The 18,660-nt window shown below is 42.6% G+C and overlaps 1 protein-coding gene across 1 annotated transcript; it reads left to right on the forward strand.

Moving 5' to 3' along the window:
* Positions 1 to 1,529: 1,529 nt before the first annotated feature.
* On the forward strand, positions 1,530 to 17,772 carry NAF1 (nuclear assembly factor 1 ribonucleoprotein; the record flags this gene model as incomplete). The annotated part of the gene is given in 9 exon segments (XM_081208890.1): positions 1,530 to 1,545; positions 1,548 to 2,286; positions 4,835 to 4,976; positions 6,411 to 6,507; positions 11,759 to 11,841; positions 12,891 to 13,051; positions 14,802 to 14,853; positions 15,754 to 15,856; positions 16,355 to 17,772. Coding segments are annotated over 9 exon segments (1,836 nt in total). The 3' UTR covers positions 16,798 to 17,772.
* Between the last annotated feature and the right edge of the window lie 888 nt (positions 17,773 to 18,660).

Raw genomic sequence — 18,660 nt, forward strand, 5'->3', positions numbered from 1 at the left:
GCTACAAGGAGTCATGGCTGTGACAATCATGAAGGCACCCTGCACTTCTGAATTTGCCACTATGCTACTGCCCTCAAGGTGGGGAGATGAATAAAGCTTTTCAAGAAACGTAAGGCGCAGATGAAAAATGTAAGTACCTAACCAGCCTATGTTTAGTACCACTATCCCCAGCACCAGTTAATTACCAGTTAAATGTTACTGTTAATAAGAACAAGATTATTACAATTTTGTGAAAATTCCTGCTCCTGCATTCTCCTAGGTTCCTCATACTAAATGCCTTCTGATGTGCTGTTAAAGACTGTTGTTTTATCTCAGCAGGCCTTTGATTGGTTTGTTTCCAGCTTTCTTTTTCATTTTTGTTTGAAATACTGGTTTTCTGCTAATTGTGCCTGCAGGTTTATTCTCTTTTATGATGCATTTTTATTCATTGTTACTTTTATTAGCAACTTCAAAGGGCAGAAATGCAGCTTAGATATATGAATGTAAATAAATATAAATTTATTTAAAAACATTCAAAATGTCAGGTAAGATAATAAAGCAAGAACTGGGGGAACTTTTTTCAGACTGAGGGCTGCATTGCTATCTGGACAATGGTGGGTGGGGCAAGAGGCAAAAGTGGGTAAAGGAACAAATGTAAATTCTACCTTTGTAGTAGGCTAGTTTCTACAGACACACGCACACACGCACACACACACACACACAGACACCCTTCTAGCTAGGCAAGCAAGAGACATTATCAGAGTTCAAGCACACATTCCAGCCATGCAGCAACACTCAAGGAGAGTGTGAAGCAAAGCCAGTGAGGGGTGTGGCCTGGAGAGAGGGGGTGTGGCCAGAGAGAATCCTGATTCACACAGAGGGTGGATAGCTCAAACCGTAAAGCAGAGCTTTACAAATTGTGTGTCGGCTGCACTGTGTAGATGTGTTGCGTGAACTCTCCCCATCTGTCTTACTTTTTCACGAAATGACGCATGTCTAAAAAGCGTGTCACCAACATGAAAAGTTTGGAAAGCTCTGCTGTAAAGGACGGGACTCATAACCTCAGCGTCATGGGTTCGAGCCCCATGTTGGGCAAAAAAAATCCTGCATTGTAGGGGGCTGGAGTAGATGACCCTTGTGATCCCTTTCCAACTCTATGTGGCTGATGGTGAAGCCACGGACTGGGGTGTGCCATCTAGGCTGAACCCTCCTGAGAGAAGTCAAAAGGCTGCACAGACGTTTCAGCTGGTCTAATAAAAGTTTCTAAAAAGTTTGTTTTTAACAACCACCACAAAGACGGCACACTACTTTGTGACATTTTTGGTTGGCCTGATGAAAGTTTTTCAGTCGTTTTCTTATGGGGGCTCTAGGGCAACCTTACTATTCCTGGGTTAGCTCAGTCGGTAGAGCCTGAGACTCAGGACTGTGCGCTCAAGCCCTACGTTGGGCGAACGATTGAAGTTTCAACGCTACCATAATTCTAACTGCTCGCCTGTTACGTATTTAGGCAAAAGGCGCCTGCGCACACGCGGGAGTCCCCAGGTCCCCGCATGCGCGAAGCTCTTCCTCCCATGCGGAGAACGAACGAGGCCGGAAGCAGCGTATCCGGCGCGCGCGCGCGGCAGCTCCCGCCGTTGTTGCCAGGGCAGCTGTGCGTAATTACGCGCGGAGAGAAGGCGCGCAGATGGACGAGCTCCCGGCTTCGCGGGACTCCGGCCTCGCGGGCTGCCGAGTGACGCAGCGGCTGCAGCAGCTGAGCGTGGCTGGCGGTGCCGAGGGGAGCTCGGCCGAGACCTCCCCGCCGGCCCTTGCCGTGAAGGAGGGCGAGAAGGGAGCCACGGAGGCCTCCGAGGCTCCGACGCGGCTTCCCGAGGAGGCCGGCCCTCATGGAGGCGGCGTGGAAGGAGGAGCCCCGCAGCCCGGCCCTTGTCCCGGCCTGTTGCAGCTGTCCGGCGCGGCGGAAGGGGAGCCGTCTCCGCTGGGAAATGGCTCGTCGTCGTCCTCCGTCGGCGGCCCGCGGCTCAGTTTCAACGCCGGAGAAGGAGGCGAGCCGGGCGGGGAACCTCGCCGCGACCCCGATGCTCCCGCTGCACCGGCAGACGAGACGCCCCTCCCCGGCGAGGGAAGGGAGGAGAAGCCGCCGCCGCCCGATTTGAGAAGCACCCCTTCTTGCCTTCCGGATTTTAACGGCGACCCCCAAGATGTAGGGATGGGTGTCGCGGAGGAATCGAGGCCGGCGCCGCTAGGGATCGAGCAGGACTCGCCGGCGATGGAAGGCGGCGGCGGCTCCTCCTCGGATTCCGACAGGTGGGTAGTTCCGCAAAGCATGGCAGGAAATCCGCCCGGCCGGAATCTTGCATTTTCGAACTTCCCGGGGAAGTAGGAGAGGAAAGGGGGTATTTGTAGTGCTCGGCTTGCTACCTAGTTGCGCGTAACCTTTTAATGGCCGCAAGACTGGAGAAGAGCACTTTGGGAAAGTTAGACGCTGGAAAAGGAGCTTGCCTGGCTTTGCTTCTGCAGTGATAGATTGCCGGTTGTGTAGCAGCAAAAAAAAGTCGCATGCAGCTCTATAGAGTCTGTTTTATTTTGTGCTACCTTCCAGTTTTGCTTGTTACCAGCTTTATAAAGAAGCTGTCTGTAAATGTACTGTTGCAGGACATCCGAAATTGCTGCTGAGCTGTGCACTGGGTTCCAGGGGTCTTGGTCCTCAACCAGGGTCTATGCTTCTTGGGAGAATTGAAGACAACTGTGGAGGTTGTCATTGCTTTAAGAATGACAGCCTTAACATATTTTAAAACTGATGTCTGTCCTTACATATGCTAGGGCAGTATGCGGCAGGAGTGATTAAGTTAATATTAAAACAAATCTAAATGGAGTTCGAAGTAGTTAAAAATGATGGAGCAAACTACCAAAACTTAAAAATGCCATATACAATATTTTAACTAGCTCTTGCAATAAACTTGTCTATACCCAGACATATTGATAAGAACATAGTCCGCTGGATCAGGCCAGTGGCCTGTATAGCCTAGCACGCCTCGTCACGGTTGCCTATGGGAAGCCTAGGAAACTGCTAGTTAAGTGATAAATAACAGAACCAGATGTATGTATATTTATTGTGCCTATTTCTCAATGGTACACCAGTGTGGTTTAGTGGATACAGTGTCTGACCAGGACCTTGGAGACCAAAGCCCACTTGGCCCATGAAGCTCACTGAGTGGCCTTGGCCTATCCACTTCCTCTTAGCGTAACCTGCTTCACACTGCTCTTGTGGGGATTAAATGAGGAGGGGGCAAACCATGTACACCACCTTGAACTCCTTGGAGAAAAAGGTCTTCTAGAAATCCAGTAAATAAGTAAATAAATAAGTAAATTCAGGTTGTAGGTACCTTAATGCTTGAACAGACCTGGTCTTGTCATGACCAGAGCTATGTGTGCTGTTAAAAGTTGAATATTAATATACTGCAAAAGCTAAATTCTATTGGCATATTAGTGATGAGAATTAACCATACTTGGATTTTGTTTGTTTGTTTAGCACAATACTCCAAGTAAGAAAGTGGCACTAAGGGCTTGCAAAGCATTGTAGTTCTGGCACTGGGAACACTGGGTCTCTGCCAATCTGCTGACTATGGAGATTTTGTGCAGGCATCAACAAACCAGTGAAATACATCCTTGCTGCCATGAAAGTTAGAAATGTACTGTTGCGGGCCATGCGAAATTGCTGCTGAGCTGTGCATGGGGTTCCAGGGGTCTTGGTCCTCAACCAGGGCCTATGCTTCTTGGGAGAATTGAAGACAACAGTGGAGGCTGTCATTGCTTTAAGAAATATGTGGGACCTGACATCTTTCCGCAGGGCCTGCAAGACAGAGTTGTTCCGCCAGGCCTTTGGTCAGGGCGCAGCCAGACTCCCTCCTCTGGCAACCTGCACAGAATTTTGCTTAATTGGTTGCCATCAATTTGATTTAATTAATTTTTATAATGAAATATTTTTAGATTGTGTGACTATTTGACTGTTTGATTATTTGATTGTTGTTAGCCGCCCTGAGCCCGGCTTCGGCTGGGGAGGGCGGGATATAAATAAAATGTATTATTATTATTATTATTATTATTATTATTATTATTATTATTCTTTTATTATTTATTCACATGTTTACACTTGAGTCTAGATTCAGGTAGAAATTGCAAAATATCTTTTGGAGGACCAGCATAGTTCTCAGCTCAACTGTATTATGCTTTTGAACTTTTTAAATGTCTGTTCTTGTGGGGAAGAACATTGGTACTGGCCAGAGTCCGAATAAATTGTGGGCTCTCTAAGAGCCTTTTGCTTGGAGAGGCTCAGCAAACAATTGTTTAGTCCCTTTCCAATCCTGCCCCCTTTCCTGCTTCCTCCTCTGTAGCTTGTTCTGTAGAGTCCCCCTAAAGCTCAGATTTGCATCTCATTCATGCCTTGATGGAAGGCTACAAGTGAACCAGAGTTTAGGCTTCTGCGAAATTTTGTGATCATAACAGCACTTACCAATCCAGAATTGTGTCCAGTGGTGTTTCTCATGTGACAGGAAGGATTCCATTGCTTCCTTCCCAAAATGTTCTCCAGAGGGTTGGGGAATCCTTCAGACCTTGTTTTTTTTTGGGGGGGGCGGGGCGGGGTTCCAAGCAAGAGAGGGAAATCACTGGATATTACTTTCCCCTATTCTGCTGATTGAAGCCTTACCATAAGTTGAGTGACATGGTTGGATGCAGCCCATAGGCTTCTTTTGCTATTATATGAACAACAATTTCTTCTTTTGAGATTTTTCTGCAAATAGAATGTGGCAGGAGATATGCTGAAGAATAAAAATAAAATTTAACTTTCGTGCAGTGATACAGACAGTTCATCTACAGACAGTTCATCTTCTGTCTCCTCTTCTTCCTGTCTTCCAATGCTGTCTGAAGATGATGATCAGCAGTCTAAGACTGAAAGTAACTCTTGCCCTAATAGAAAGAAGGGCGAATTAAGTGAAGTAAGTATGTTGATTTATAGACTATCCTCATCTACCTTTAGTTGGACGGTTTATCTGAGAATCTTATCTGTAGTGCTTTTATAGGGCAGAATTAGATGTTGTTATAGAAAGTGCTCAGAGCAAAGGGGCCCTCCTCCTTTGTCTGTTAAAGCATTGCAAGGGATGCTTTGGAGTCCCACTTTATCATCTTTCCCTATCACTTGCTTTTCTGGTCCAAACTTAAAGTTAGCAAGTGCCAAAACAAGTGTATTGTTTATTATTGTATATATTTGAACAATTTATAAACTGCATGGCTGCAATAGTTGCTAAGCAGTTTTCTAAGATACAATACCTCCAAAATTAAAACTGTAAAATCAAGAAAACAAGTTAATAATAATAAGTATTGTTTTGTTAATGTTTGTCTTTCTCTTCATGTACAGTGTCTGTTTTTGCTCCTCTTTTTTAAAAAAACCCTCAACACAGCAACTATAAACTTCAGTAAAACTTCAGTAAAAATGACTGCAGTAGGCACTCATTAGGGAGAAGGCTCTTGGTGGATATGGTCTGTACCTCTGAGCCATGGGGAACACTTAACAGTGACTCCTGGAAATCTCAGTGATAGGGCAGGGATATAAGGAATTAGGCTGCCCTTGAATACTGGGCCCCAATGGTAAATTATTACAAAACCTTGAACCTGGCCCAGTACTGTTTGGGCAGCCACTGCAGACTTTTGAGGTTTTGTACCAGCAATAGTCTGTCCCCATCAACAGTCCAACTAAAGCTTTTTGCATCAGCTGGAGCCTGTGGACCAAGGTCCAAGATGTGCTGTGATTACTGTCTCCATCTCCACCCCCAGCCCAAGAGTCAAGAGAAGCAAATAACAGGCTGCTTGCTTCCTTTTAGGCACCCATGCTGCCTTCCCTAGCTAATGAGAGCTCAAGAGGCATGAAGACACTGGGCATGCACATCCTTTGTCACTTTTGGTGATTTGTAGGGAAGATAGCCAGAGGAGTTCCCGTTGTACTGTGCTTGCCTTTCCTTGGGCAAGGTGCATCCAAACATGCAGAGTTTGCTAAAATTAGATGTTTTGACCAAAGGAAGCTCCAGGGAGGCTCACTTAGCATCTTCATTACATATCTTCAGGTGCTAGTTGAAAACATTCCTCTCCTCCCAGGCCTTTGGCTGCTTAAACAATCTATGGTCTTTTAAAGGGGGAGCATTGTTTTGTTTGCTATTGTTAAGTGTTTTTGTGTTTTTATACGTAAACTCCCCTGTGATCCTTGGATGGAGGGTGGTATATAAATTTAATGAATAATAACAAGGTTAACTAATTGTGGATTTTAGGTCTGCAGTTATAAATTGACCCTCGGCCAGACAGCTACAAAGAGATTATCTAGGGTGGGCAGCAGTAGAATTAATATTTTATTATGAAAATAAATTCTTAAAATTATCCAGCAGGAGCCACTTCCTGTTGAAGATTTTACCATAATTCTGCCTGAATCGGTTGAACTTATGCCTTTCGGAAAAGTGTCCAGCATCATTGAGCACCTAGGTAAGCGAAATGTTTATGTGTGTGCATGCTTTTTCAATAATTGTTCTCCTTTATAATTCATAGTGTATTGAGAAGCTTAATGTTTTGACAGAGGGGTTCCTTTTGGAGGAAAGGCAGGATATAAGAATAAGTTATTGTCAGGGGTTCAGGAGCAGAGGCGAGGGCAAGGGAGGAAACAGAGAGCGAGGGGGAGGAGGCAGAGGAAAAGATGAGTGATGACGACGACCCGAGATCTCCGAGTCTTTCCAGTGAATCAGAAGATTCACAGAAAGGAGCACCAGTGGCCAGAACAAGGGGGGAACCTAGGGGGACACCCCAGGAAGAAGGGTCCAGAGGGGGCTCAGAGGGGAGCAGTTGGAAATCGGGACCAGCGTCACCAACAGAGAGCAGGGGAGAAGAAGGGCGCCAGGTATCAAGCGCTGGCAGCTCGCAACAGGAGGGAGGGCACGAGTCAGGAGTGGCCACACCTCCATTGGGGAGCGAAGAAACGGTCAGGCGGAAAGTGGAAGGTTGGGCGCGCGCGCCAAGTTCAAATGCACAGGAAGGTGGCGCAGTAAGCAGCCCGGAAAGGGAGCCAGGTCCTAAAGCCCGGCGCAAGGAGACAGGAGGGTCCGGGGGGTCAGCGTCAGAAGAATCCCGGAAGGAAGAGACCACGGGGGGCAGAGGGACCCAGAGAAGAACGGTCAGGCGGAAGAGGTGGAGTAAGACTAGGTTAGTAAGCTGGTGCACAGGGGGCGGAGACTCAGACGGAGCTTCGCCGGTCTAACCCATAAGACGTAGAGCTGCACGCAGCAGCTTAAGAATGGAAACTGTAACTCAATAAAGACTTTTATAAAGTGAACGCTGGCTAGCGTGATCCTCTGTGAGCTAGGATCTGGAAGCAGCTCTGACAGTTTTAATATGATACCATATTCCTAAGTGTGTAGATGCCAAGTGTATAGTATAGTTTAGTGTCAAGGGATAGTCAGAACCTCTAGAATGTGTACTTTTTGTTTCACCCCCTGGCTTCATGCACATCTACCCAAAACCTATATTTCATTCATTTCGTGCATGCAGCTGTGCATCCTGCCCCGCTCTCTCTCAGGCTACCATCAAAATGCAACTTCTTCTTATGCTTCCTTTGTCCCTCCAAAATGTGTAGTAGGTTTCTTCTGCCTTACACCTCTCATCTCTGTGACTATTATTGCATCACATAGAACTAAAATCTAAAGGTAAAGGGACCCCTGACCATTAGGTCCAGTCGTGACCGACTCTGGGGTTGCGGCGCTCATTTCGCTTTATTGGCCGAGGGAGCTGGCGTACAGCTTCCGGGTCATGTGGCCAGCATGACTAAGCCGCTTCTGGCGAACCAGAGCAGCACACAGAAACGCTGTTTACCTTCCTGCCACAGCGGTACCTATTTATCTACTTGCACTTTGACGTGCTTTCAAACTGCTAGGTTGGCAGCAGCTGGGACCGAACAACGGGAGCTCACCCCATCGCGGGGATTCAAACCACCAACCTCCTGATTGGCAAGTCCTAGGCTCTGGTTTAACCCACACCTCGCCAAATTCTCATTTTGACTCTTTTGCCACCCCTTCTTCCTCACTAGGCTCTCTCCTTGTTTCAGCAGGGTGCCCTTGCCAATAAGATCATTTTGTCTTGAGAATTCCTAACTTTTCTTCCAGTTGTCAATGCTAAAACATGTGTTATGTGGAAGGTTGTCTGGGGGCACAAATTGAGCCACTTGGACAGCGATAAACTGCAGTGCAGTGAGACTAAAGGCTGAAGAAGAAAAAGCTTTGTAGAATGTGTATCACAGAAAGCAATGACAATATGTGAAAGTAAATAGAAAATAAGCTTTGGGAAAGGTAGTGGTTTTTGTGCTTGGTGTTCAGTTAGTAGTGATATTTTAGTATTGGAAGTTTCTTAATAGCACCACAAACACTGCAGTGTCAAAGATTCCATTGGCAAAGGATAATTCTTAGGTATAGTCCACATAGTGATTCAGTTCCATATTGGTGGCAATATTTTTCATACTTTCTGTGGGCATTTGTTTACTCTTCATTAAGTTGAAGGTGGTAATTCTGGAATTGCAGCTAAAGTTGGAGAGGAAGAGAAGAGGGACACACCATAGTACCACAGAGCTAGCTGCAAAAATCTGTATCTTTAGGCAGGACGCTGTATATATTAAATTGTATTATACAAATTAAAAATCTACTTATTCCAGTTAAACCTAGAGGCAAGTAAGATTGTCCATGCCAGAGAAGGCTGCATGAGTCTAGCAATGCTGTTCCAACTCCTGGGTTTATACCATAAAATTAAAATACGGAGAAAGCAAAGCTATTGGCATGCATGTGAGGTAAATGGTTTCTTTTTTTAAGAAAAAAATGTTTCTGTACTGTTCTTCCTGTAGGAGCCAACAGTGATGAACAACATAGAGAATACAATAATCAAAACCATCTTAAAAGCATTTAAAATGCATCTGAAACCAAAATAATGTACAAAAACATTAATTGAAAACATGTTGTTGCCATAGTCAAAATAAAAAAATTCCTTCCAGTAGCACCTTAAAGACCAACTAAGTTAGTTCTTGGTATGAGCTTTCGTGTGCATGCACACTTCTTCAGATACATGTTGTTGCCATGTTTGTTTTGAAGCCGCATGGTATGAATGAACTGCCATAATGGGGGGGGGGGAGTATTTTTGCTGTTCAAGAAGGAAAAGTGTATTGTGCGTAATATTCTTGTCTAGATTTCTGGTTCCCCTTAGCGTTACCCCTCTTTTTGTGCTTGAAATGGTATGGGCCAGACACTAGCATGCTGCATTTCTCCTAAGATTGCGAATCTGTAAGTGAGCCCCATTGAACAGAGTGGGACATGAGACTGAAAAAATATGCACAGGCTTTCACTGCAAATCTTACCTTTCTAAAAGCAAATAAGATAGGTAACGGATTTAAAGTGACAGGGTCTTTCAAGCACATTTTCTACACAGAACATGAATCATAGTCTGTCAAATGCAAGCAATTTAAATCAAGCCTAAAATTGTGCTGATAGCTGTGTAATCCTGATTGTATGAAAACACGCATGCAGAAATATAGTGTGACTAGTACAACTGAGCATTCTTATTGGATGCTCAAGCCATTGTGATTAAGTCACTAAAATACGCATTTTAAGGTGACGTATTTCTTTTTGAGTTAAAATCTACTCAGTAGTTCCATCTGTTCAAAACATGGGTCATTGTACTTGGGTTTGTCCAACCTTTTTTTTTTCTTCCTGGGGGTACATTTGAAATTTTGGGAGTGCTGTGGCTGCTGCACCTCAGTCCCCTCTCTCCCTCCCTCCCTGATTATTTTTACACAAGGTCCTCTGGAAACCACTGCCACAGTGATAAACCTCAAAGCTGTAAATCACAGATCAGCAGCACCAAAGCACAAAAATATTGATGAAAGGCACAGATCCTTATGGATCTGAACCGTTTCAAGATGGGATGCCAATAGATTACAGAACACATATATGGACAGATACTTTGATAATGTGAACAAGTGGGGAAATGCCTTGCAACTCATTACAGTAAGTTACAGGTTTTGATTTACAGCTTCAGGCCTTTAAAGAAAAGTTTATATGTGGTACAATATATTTTCACACCTGATGAGGTGAGAAGAGAGAGACCAAAGCCATTAACTGACACTCACAAGATCGCTGTTGCTACTATTCAACTAAGTTTTATTTAGAGTAGACCTATTTGAGTTAATGAGCATGACTAAGTTAAGTCCTTTAATTTCTGTTGATCTGCACCCTGTGTAGTCTGGTGTTAGCCAGAACAAGAGTGCACTTTTTTATTTTTCTATTGCTTCACCTTTATAGCCCTAGTAGGGATCAAGCTGTCACTGCTGCATTAATTGTACTCTGGAGTTTTTTTGTGAAGGAGTGATGAGTGTGAATATTTAATTGATCTTTATACTGTCTCAGAATGGATGACTTCCTTGCCAGGAAATGAGTTTCCGTTAATAAGTGTTGCAGAAGCATTTTCTTGTTTCTGCAGCAATGAATATTAGATTTTTGCAGGATAATTGGGAGTAATTTACATTTTTATTAAATGATATCAAATCACCTGCCTTCTTTGTAGTTTTCTTCTTTAGAAATTGACACTCTTTTTCATAGTTTCATGCACTTTTGATGTTAAGCATGAAATCTGCTTGTCAGAAAGTATATAATAGGAAAGGTAACAGTTTATCCACAATATCCACAATTCATTACATTGCTATTAGTTCTACAGCAAAGTGTCACAGTGCTTTTCTTGAAGCTATTGATCTCTGCGTCTTTTAATTATACCGTCCCAGTGAATATCAAGCTTAATGGAGAGGTGTAGCATTCTGATAGTTCTAGCAGAAGTTGATAGATGTCTAATTTCCATCTGTAGAAACAATAGAGCTTTCTGATTTGTAGCAATAAGCAATTGTAAACAGTGAGCTTGTGAGTACTGAGAATGCTACTCTGTCTTACAACAAGCTCATCACGTGAATACCTTCAAATGGGGCACTGCTTTCCCAGTGCACATGCCGGTTTCACATGATGCATGGCTCAAACTTTATTCATCAGTGCAGCTATAGATTAATATTGTAGTTTAAAGTACCGTATATACTCGAGTATAAGCTGAGTTTTTCAGCATATTTTTTATGGTGAAAAAGCCTCCCTCAGCTTATACTCGAGTGAGGCGGGCGGCAGCAGAGGGACAAGCGGCGAGAAAGGAGCCCTTTCTCACCGCTCGTCCCTCCACCACTGCCCGCCTCTCGCAAGGGCAGGCACAGGGGCCAAGGTTGGAAGAGGCTCTGCGCTGTGCCTCTCCCAACTGGGCTCCTATGCCTGCTCTTGTGAGCGGCAGAGGTGGTGGCGGAGGGACGAGCAGCCTGAAAGGAGCCCTTTCGGGCTGCTTGTTATTCCTCCTCTTTCACCGCTGTCGGCAGTGGCAGAGGAGGAAGGAGCAGCCTGAAAGCAGCCCTTTGGGGCTGCTTGTTCTTCCTCCTCCGCTGCCGCCGCTGCCAGGTTTGTGGTGTGGTGAACCGGCTTCTCCTCGAGTTAATAAGTTTCCTCAGTTTTTTGTCCTAAAATTAGGTGCCTCTGCTTATATTTGGGTCGGCTTATACTCGAGTATATACGGTAGTTCCTCAAACTTGGGTTATGAAGGTAGAAGCAGGGCAATGAGATTTAAACTAATGCTGTTTAACCTTCTTTTGGAAAAGGTTGTCAGCTTTATAATATTTTCTTTTTAGTAATAATAGAGTCACAGAAAGGACTACCTCCAGTCAATGAAGATACAGTGCTATTTAAAGAAGATCGGCATTCAATGGGAAAGGTGAGCAAATTGCATGTGACTTGTACTATATACATTATTTTCTAAAGCAGGAATGGGGAACCTCAGGCCTGGGGGCTCAATGCAACTCTCCATCTGGACCTTGGGATTCTCCTCAGACTCCACCACTTGGGCCTCCCCACCCCTGGCCTGCTGAAGGCTACCCACAAGGGAACGTGGCCCTCAGACTCAAAAGGCTTCCCCATCACTAATCTAAAGCCTTTTGGCTTTTTGCATTCTGCTCATTATGTGTTTTTACATATTTTTGATTGATGTCTAATGAATTTCTGGGGAATATATCTTTTTAAGTAAAGAACAACTAAAGAGGTAGAAATACTTTGCCAGTATAAAGGCACTATCCAGCTACCTTACGTAGGCAGTAACCTTGAAGATACTTAACTGTACTTTCAAATAGATGATTTTGAAAAAATGACTCACCATGTTGCATAGGTTCAGCCAGTGATAAAATATAGATTGAAAGCCTATTCCTTTGTTTTAGATTGTACGTTGGAGGGCCTATTTCTCTCTTGTGCTGCACTTATTTGCATACATTCAAATGAACTTGGCTTTTCTGTTTGAGCATTCAAAGAAACATGCCTAAAATCAATGGGGCCCGGAGGAGAATTCTTACAGGGTTGTGTTCAGCAGTGTTGTCCATCTTACTTTAAGACTGCCATTAGCAGAACAGGACAGAAGCAATTTTCACTGATTCCCTCTCCCTTCTTAAGCCCCTGCACCCTTCCTAAATCACTCAACCATTTGAAGGGGGGGGGGGGAAGGAATCATTGAAAACTGCTTCCTTCCTTGTTCATCTGACAGAAGCCTTATGAGCAGCTGAGTAATGCTACATTGTTTGATACAACATAGTATTTTATATTGGGTGCTTCAGTTCCCCAAGCTGTGACGTGTTTTGGATTGCTACTATATCATTAGCCCAAGTCAGTATGGCTGTGCTGACTGGGGCTGATGAAAGTTAGTCCAAAACATGTGGAGGGAACCAGGTTGGTGAATGCTAAATTATAGAATGTCTAATGTTGGTTTTTGTCTTGCAGGTCTTTGAGGTATTTGGTCCTGTGTCACATCCCTTTTATGTGCTACAGTTTAACAGTCCTGAGCGTATAGAATCCAAAGGTATTAAGATGCACGAGGCTGTATATTTTGCTCCATCCGTTGAAAGCTTCACCCAGTATATATTTCCAGAAAAAATAAAACAGTAAGTAATGTAAATGTGTGCATCTTGAAAGTCTTGCTAAATAGATTTAGAACTCATCTTTTTGATGATGCATTCTGAAATGCTTAGACAATACCTTTGCTAGCCATTAGTGTCCATATACTTACAATTCTTGATATATGAATATGAGACTAATATGCAGATGTTCTGTTTAAAAGACGTAAGTATCCTCTGAGGTCCTTACCTTGGTTCTCCTGAAGATTTCCTCATTTTGAGCTATAAATTTGGTATGGAAATACACAACTCATATTGCCCAGAAGGCTTTTTAATTCTAGACTAAATGTAGCCTTCAAATGATCCAAAACCTATCCTTGAGCATAATTAGCCTTTTGGATTTAGGATTCCTGATTAAAAATCGTAATGATTTTGAACAGAAGTTAAAATCATGTGCTATATCCTCTCCCAGAAGGGTGTGTTTGGGATAGAGGAAGCATCTATCCTGAGCTTCGTCAAACGTTGCTCTGTTGATAACCCCTGTTCCTTATTCAAAATGTTCATCAGATCAGGTGGAAATGGGTTTGCTCCTTATTTGTGGCAACAGGCTATTCTCTAAACTGAAGGCCTCATTAAGTAAATGCAGCATGCATGCACCCAGAAGTCCTGTTTTTTTTATCTGTCTTAACCTTTTATCTGTGGAGGAAGCATGGATGAATCACTGCAAGTATTGAGAAGCTCATATGGGGCGTCTCTATCTCCATTCTGCTTTCCCTCTCCTGAGTAACTTGCATGTTAGACAGAAGGGGGAGGGTAAGGCTCTGAGCCATGATGAAATCATCTGCTGCAGCTGCTATGCTGGGGCTTGGACTGGATCAGGCCCTGTCAGTTTCAGTTAAAATCTGTTTCTGTTTAGAGAGCGGTATTAGGGCTCACTGACAGTCCTATTTCAGTACTCAAGATAGGAACTTGGAGCTGAATGAATTGTGACTTGCCCAAGGCCACTTAGTAAATTTGTCACAGAGGTAAGATTTGAACTGTTGCTTTCTGGCTCATGCTGCTGGCGAATATGGTACACAATTGAATTGAAGTGGGCAATTTGAAAAATTGCCACTGGTTTTCCAGCAGGGTGGATTTGATTTAAATCACTAGTCAGTAAGACTTGGTTTAAATTATTATTTTTTTACAGAAAGACACATTCTTGCTGGTATAATCTTAATATTTACAGCCAGATGAAGGTTTCATTTTTGTAATAATAAATTTTCAGAGTACTTTTTACAGTTATATCAAAAATTCCTGATTTGGTTATACTATTAGAAATACATTGACAGATAATTATTAAATTATTTTGAGGTTTAATAAGTTTTTTTTTAAAAAAATCATTTATTTCTATCCACCCTGTTTTCCGGCTTTTCCTCTCACCCATGACAAGAGAACTCTCAAAGGACAAATGTTGTCTTAGGAATCACAGTTCTTGCAAACTTTTAATTAAATCTGACGTTCCCAGACTGGAATCAATACTGCATGTGTACTATAATGTTCCATGTATTTCTTTGCCATGTGTAGTTTTGCACATAAGATGAATTAGACATTATAACATGCAGGTGAGTTTTCCTATGTGAAATTGATATCTATAGTGGAAGCTGTTTTGAGTGTTCAAATTCTGAATGGCTGAGGCTGCAGGTAGCATTTGAGTTGTGTTTTTTTTTTATTCTTTCCTCCTGCTTGAGGGTAACAGTAACTCATGTATAGAGATAATGCCCAGTATATAGATCTTTCACTTTGTCTCATCTTGCAGAGAGAGAGGATCTGATGCATCATGGAAAAATGATGAAGAACCACCACCCGAGGCAAGTACATCCTTTTGTGTACAAATTTTATACCTTAATGTCTGTAAGTGGTTACTACTTAAAGAGCAGTATTCTTGCGGGATATTATATGCATAGAAAAATCACTTAAGCAGTGTCTGTCGTTCAACGGAATATGAATTTCCCTGAGAGCATCTTAACATTTAATTGTCTGAACAGCAATGAGAGATAGCGCTGCATATATCTTGTCTGCATCTTCATTAGCTCTTTATGAGAATCAGTGTGAGTCCTTTAGCTCCACGTATCAGTAGTCTGAAAGCTGGATTTTCAAAGTAGTTTGTCAATCTTTAAAAGGTTTTAGTTCATCCTCAGAAAGAGGATAAATTGACTTGGATCCTAAACTGCTTCTTCAGCGACTTAATGAAGGAGTAATTTTCTATCATTGCCCCCTCCACCTATAGCTCCCCACATATCCTATAATATTCTCAAGGATCAAGCTGGGGGAACTCCCAATGGCAGATTTTTCATTAAGTTTGTGAAAGGCAGGTTAGAATCCCATGGTCCATAACGTGTCATGAAGATCATGCTGCTTTAATTTTGTATTTCTGCAGTGAAATTGATTCTTGGTCCAGTTCCAGATTGCTTCTAAATAGTAAATTTAGGAAAGATACAAAACTAGTTGTATCATTTTGTACTTTGAATGCTATGTAAATAATCCTTTCCTATATTTTTCACTTATTATATATACCCCGCCCATCTGCCTGGGTTTCTCTTCTACTACTATACTCCAGTGGTAGTAAAGGTGCTCATAGTGTATTCCAGAATGTCATATTTATGAATGAGCATCAAATAACCTGTTATTGCCTGCTGATAGCCAGTAAAAAGAACCAAATGGTATATTCTGCTCAGTTTCCAGTTTCTTATGTAAATATTTTGATCTAGGCTTTAGATTATAGTGATGATGAGAAAGAGAGAGCAGCTAAACAGCAGAAGAAATCTCAGAATCTAAGAAGAAAGAAGTGCCGACCACAACCAGAGGATTCCAGTAAGTAGGTGCTATTACGGAATTTTAATGTTGGGCCTCAAACCAAATTAATGTATAAAAGCTCAAAATCCCACTTTCTTAGGTGGATTACTGTATGAATATAGCATAATTGTAAATGTTAGTCCTTGCGTGTGAGAACCTTTCAGTGTCAATATTGCCTTTATCCTGAACAGATTAACAGTGTGGGGTTGCAGGGGGAAATTATCATTTATTCTGCTACGGAAGCTGGAAATGTTTATTGAATTTTTATCACACCCTTCTACCCAAATGAATCCACGGTGTCAGCAGACATTCATTGGTTTGTTGCAATTTATATGCTGCCTTTCTCGCAAGGTAACCAAGGCAGTTTACAAATTTAAAGGACTGAAACAAATGAAAACACATTTAAACTTGGCCCAGGGTGGGAAGGGGACAGGCCATGTTCCCCATGATACCACATTCGCAGGATAACCCTGAATTACCAAAATACCACAATTGCTTTTTCATTTCTTTCTTCAGATGGGAACGGAGCTCATTATCAGCCCAGAAGACAATATCCTTCAGATTATTCACATGGCTATTTTGGGAGAGAACCCAATCCTACCTTTGCCAGGAGTCGATTTCCTCATTCGTCTGCTTCCCCACGTTCCTTCAGGCAGTATGGAACGTCTCCACAACATTACTCTAACTTCACAGAACTTCCAAAGCCTTCAGTTTATTGCCAGCAGCAGAGGCAGGAGAACCTGAGGAGACATCAATACTCTTTTCCTCCCCCAACATTTGAAACTGTTAATAACGAGGCAAATTTCCCACCTCCTCCCCCATCTGTACCATGGGGGTGGCCTCATGAGTGTAGTCAGAATGCATACGACCCGCTGTTCTCACTGCTGTCTCTGCCACCGCCACCCCCACCTCCAATACCACCTCCACCTGCTGCTCCCCACAATACTCATCTTCCTTAGAGTAAAGTGGTCCTTCTGTCATTCAGGGACCTGGAGAATCTATAATTGTGCACCTGATGCTTTGTATATTCTTACGTCCCCTGTGGAGAGAATGATTTTCAAATTATGTACAAAAATATAAACTTTGATGTTTTTGTATGGAATCAAAAGTATAAACCATGTGTATTTTTTGTTTGTTTTTAGAACTGACAAAAGAATAGGGGAATAGTGGTTTAAATTTTATAGAACATACCTACATCTAATGGAAATACTAAAACATGACTATATTTGTACAATCCAAGTTCCTGGAATTTTTTTTATAAAGCTGTACATTATTTTTATAGTAGCTGTCCTAAACTAATGTATGCATTTGTCAATGCAGTAAAAGAAGATTGTGTTTGCAGGGTATATATATGGATTTAAAAGTTTATCCAAGAAATACGTTTAAATTATGAATTATATGCTGAATGTATGGCAAAACATATTATCCCATGCCAACAAATGCCAATTCTTAAAATAAAAATAATGTGTTGTCCAACCAAGACCTATTGAGTTTAGTGGGCACGTGCTTAACTCTCCTTTTAAATTTGAGGTTTTAACCATGCTTTATTTAGTAATCAGACAGGGGTATGAAATGGTGAAATTGGCTTGTTGACCATTTTGGTGGTAATTAAAAGTTTAGGTGATTAGGTTACCACCTTTATGTCTGGTTGACATAAGAAGTTACAGTACAAGTAGCCTGAATTAGCTTCTGTACTGCATCATGAAAAAACATAGCCATAGGAAGAAGTAGTCTTCTTGTTTGAGGTCATTGAAGAAAGTCTTGTGTTCAGATTAAGATTGCTAATAGTTTAACTTCAGCTTCCACATCTGATACTAGTGTCATTTTTGAAGGCTTAAGCGCCATGATGTGATGGATCAATGGAGAAACTAACCACTAGATCTGACTAGGCTTTCTGTTCTGTGTGAAATTGAAATAAATAGACTTTGTTCAAATTATGGTGTTGAATAAAATTATTTGTGGTGTCTGAAGTATGTCTATAGGTTTTGGTCCTAAGCTGAACAAAGTTCATAAGTGAATCAAGCTAGGTTATACATATTTTTTGCCAGTCCACTTCAGGCTGCGTGTTCAAATTTCTTCTCATTTCTTTTTTCAGCATCACTGTGCCTGCATTAGATGAAACTTTCTGTATTGTCTAGAGCTAGACTTTAATTAGTTTCCCCTTCACTTTTCTGTGCTGACTGGTATTGACAGGATGCCATTTGCAGGCAGCAAGTTGTGTCTGTCAGACAGGCACTATTGCTGCCTCATTTGCCTCTTGTCACCCCTGTGTTGTCAGGAGTTTACAAGATAAGCATGCTGGAACCGATCCTCCTGGATTTTGATGACCTTACGGGAGCAGGCCTCCTTTGATAGCATATGCTAAACCCCAATTTACCAGTGTGTCGCCAGCTACATGACTCTTGACTTCATCTTGTTGCTGTCATTACTACTGGTGGCAGTCCCTCTCTGAAGACCCTAACAGCTGCTGCCACAATTATGTTAGTTTCTCTAAGACATTGCCTGCTGTAGCAGTTGGTCTGCTCTCTACAAGGTATGTGACTGTAGCCACCTTAGTACTGACCATCATGGTCTGTATATAATTCTCCATTGCAGCTGACCATGCTCACAAGGCCTTTTCTCCTTTCCTGCTATAGGTGTGTCTAGTGAACTTTTCTCTGGCACTTCCCTATAGTGGGGACATTCCAGGAGTCAGTTAAGGGGTGGAACAGTAAGGTCCCCACACCGGACTTCAAGCGTGCATGCTGAAGGCTGGGGCCAGGCAACTATCTCTTGCCTATTCTAGAAGGTTCAGGTCTCATATGTGCAACTGCACAGATGAA

Source organism: Podarcis bocagei (genome assembly GCF_964188305.1).
Source record: "Podarcis bocagei genome assembly, chromosome: 9".
NCBI classification, from domain to species: Eukaryota; Metazoa; Chordata; class Lepidosauria; order Squamata; family Lacertidae; genus Podarcis; species Podarcis bocagei.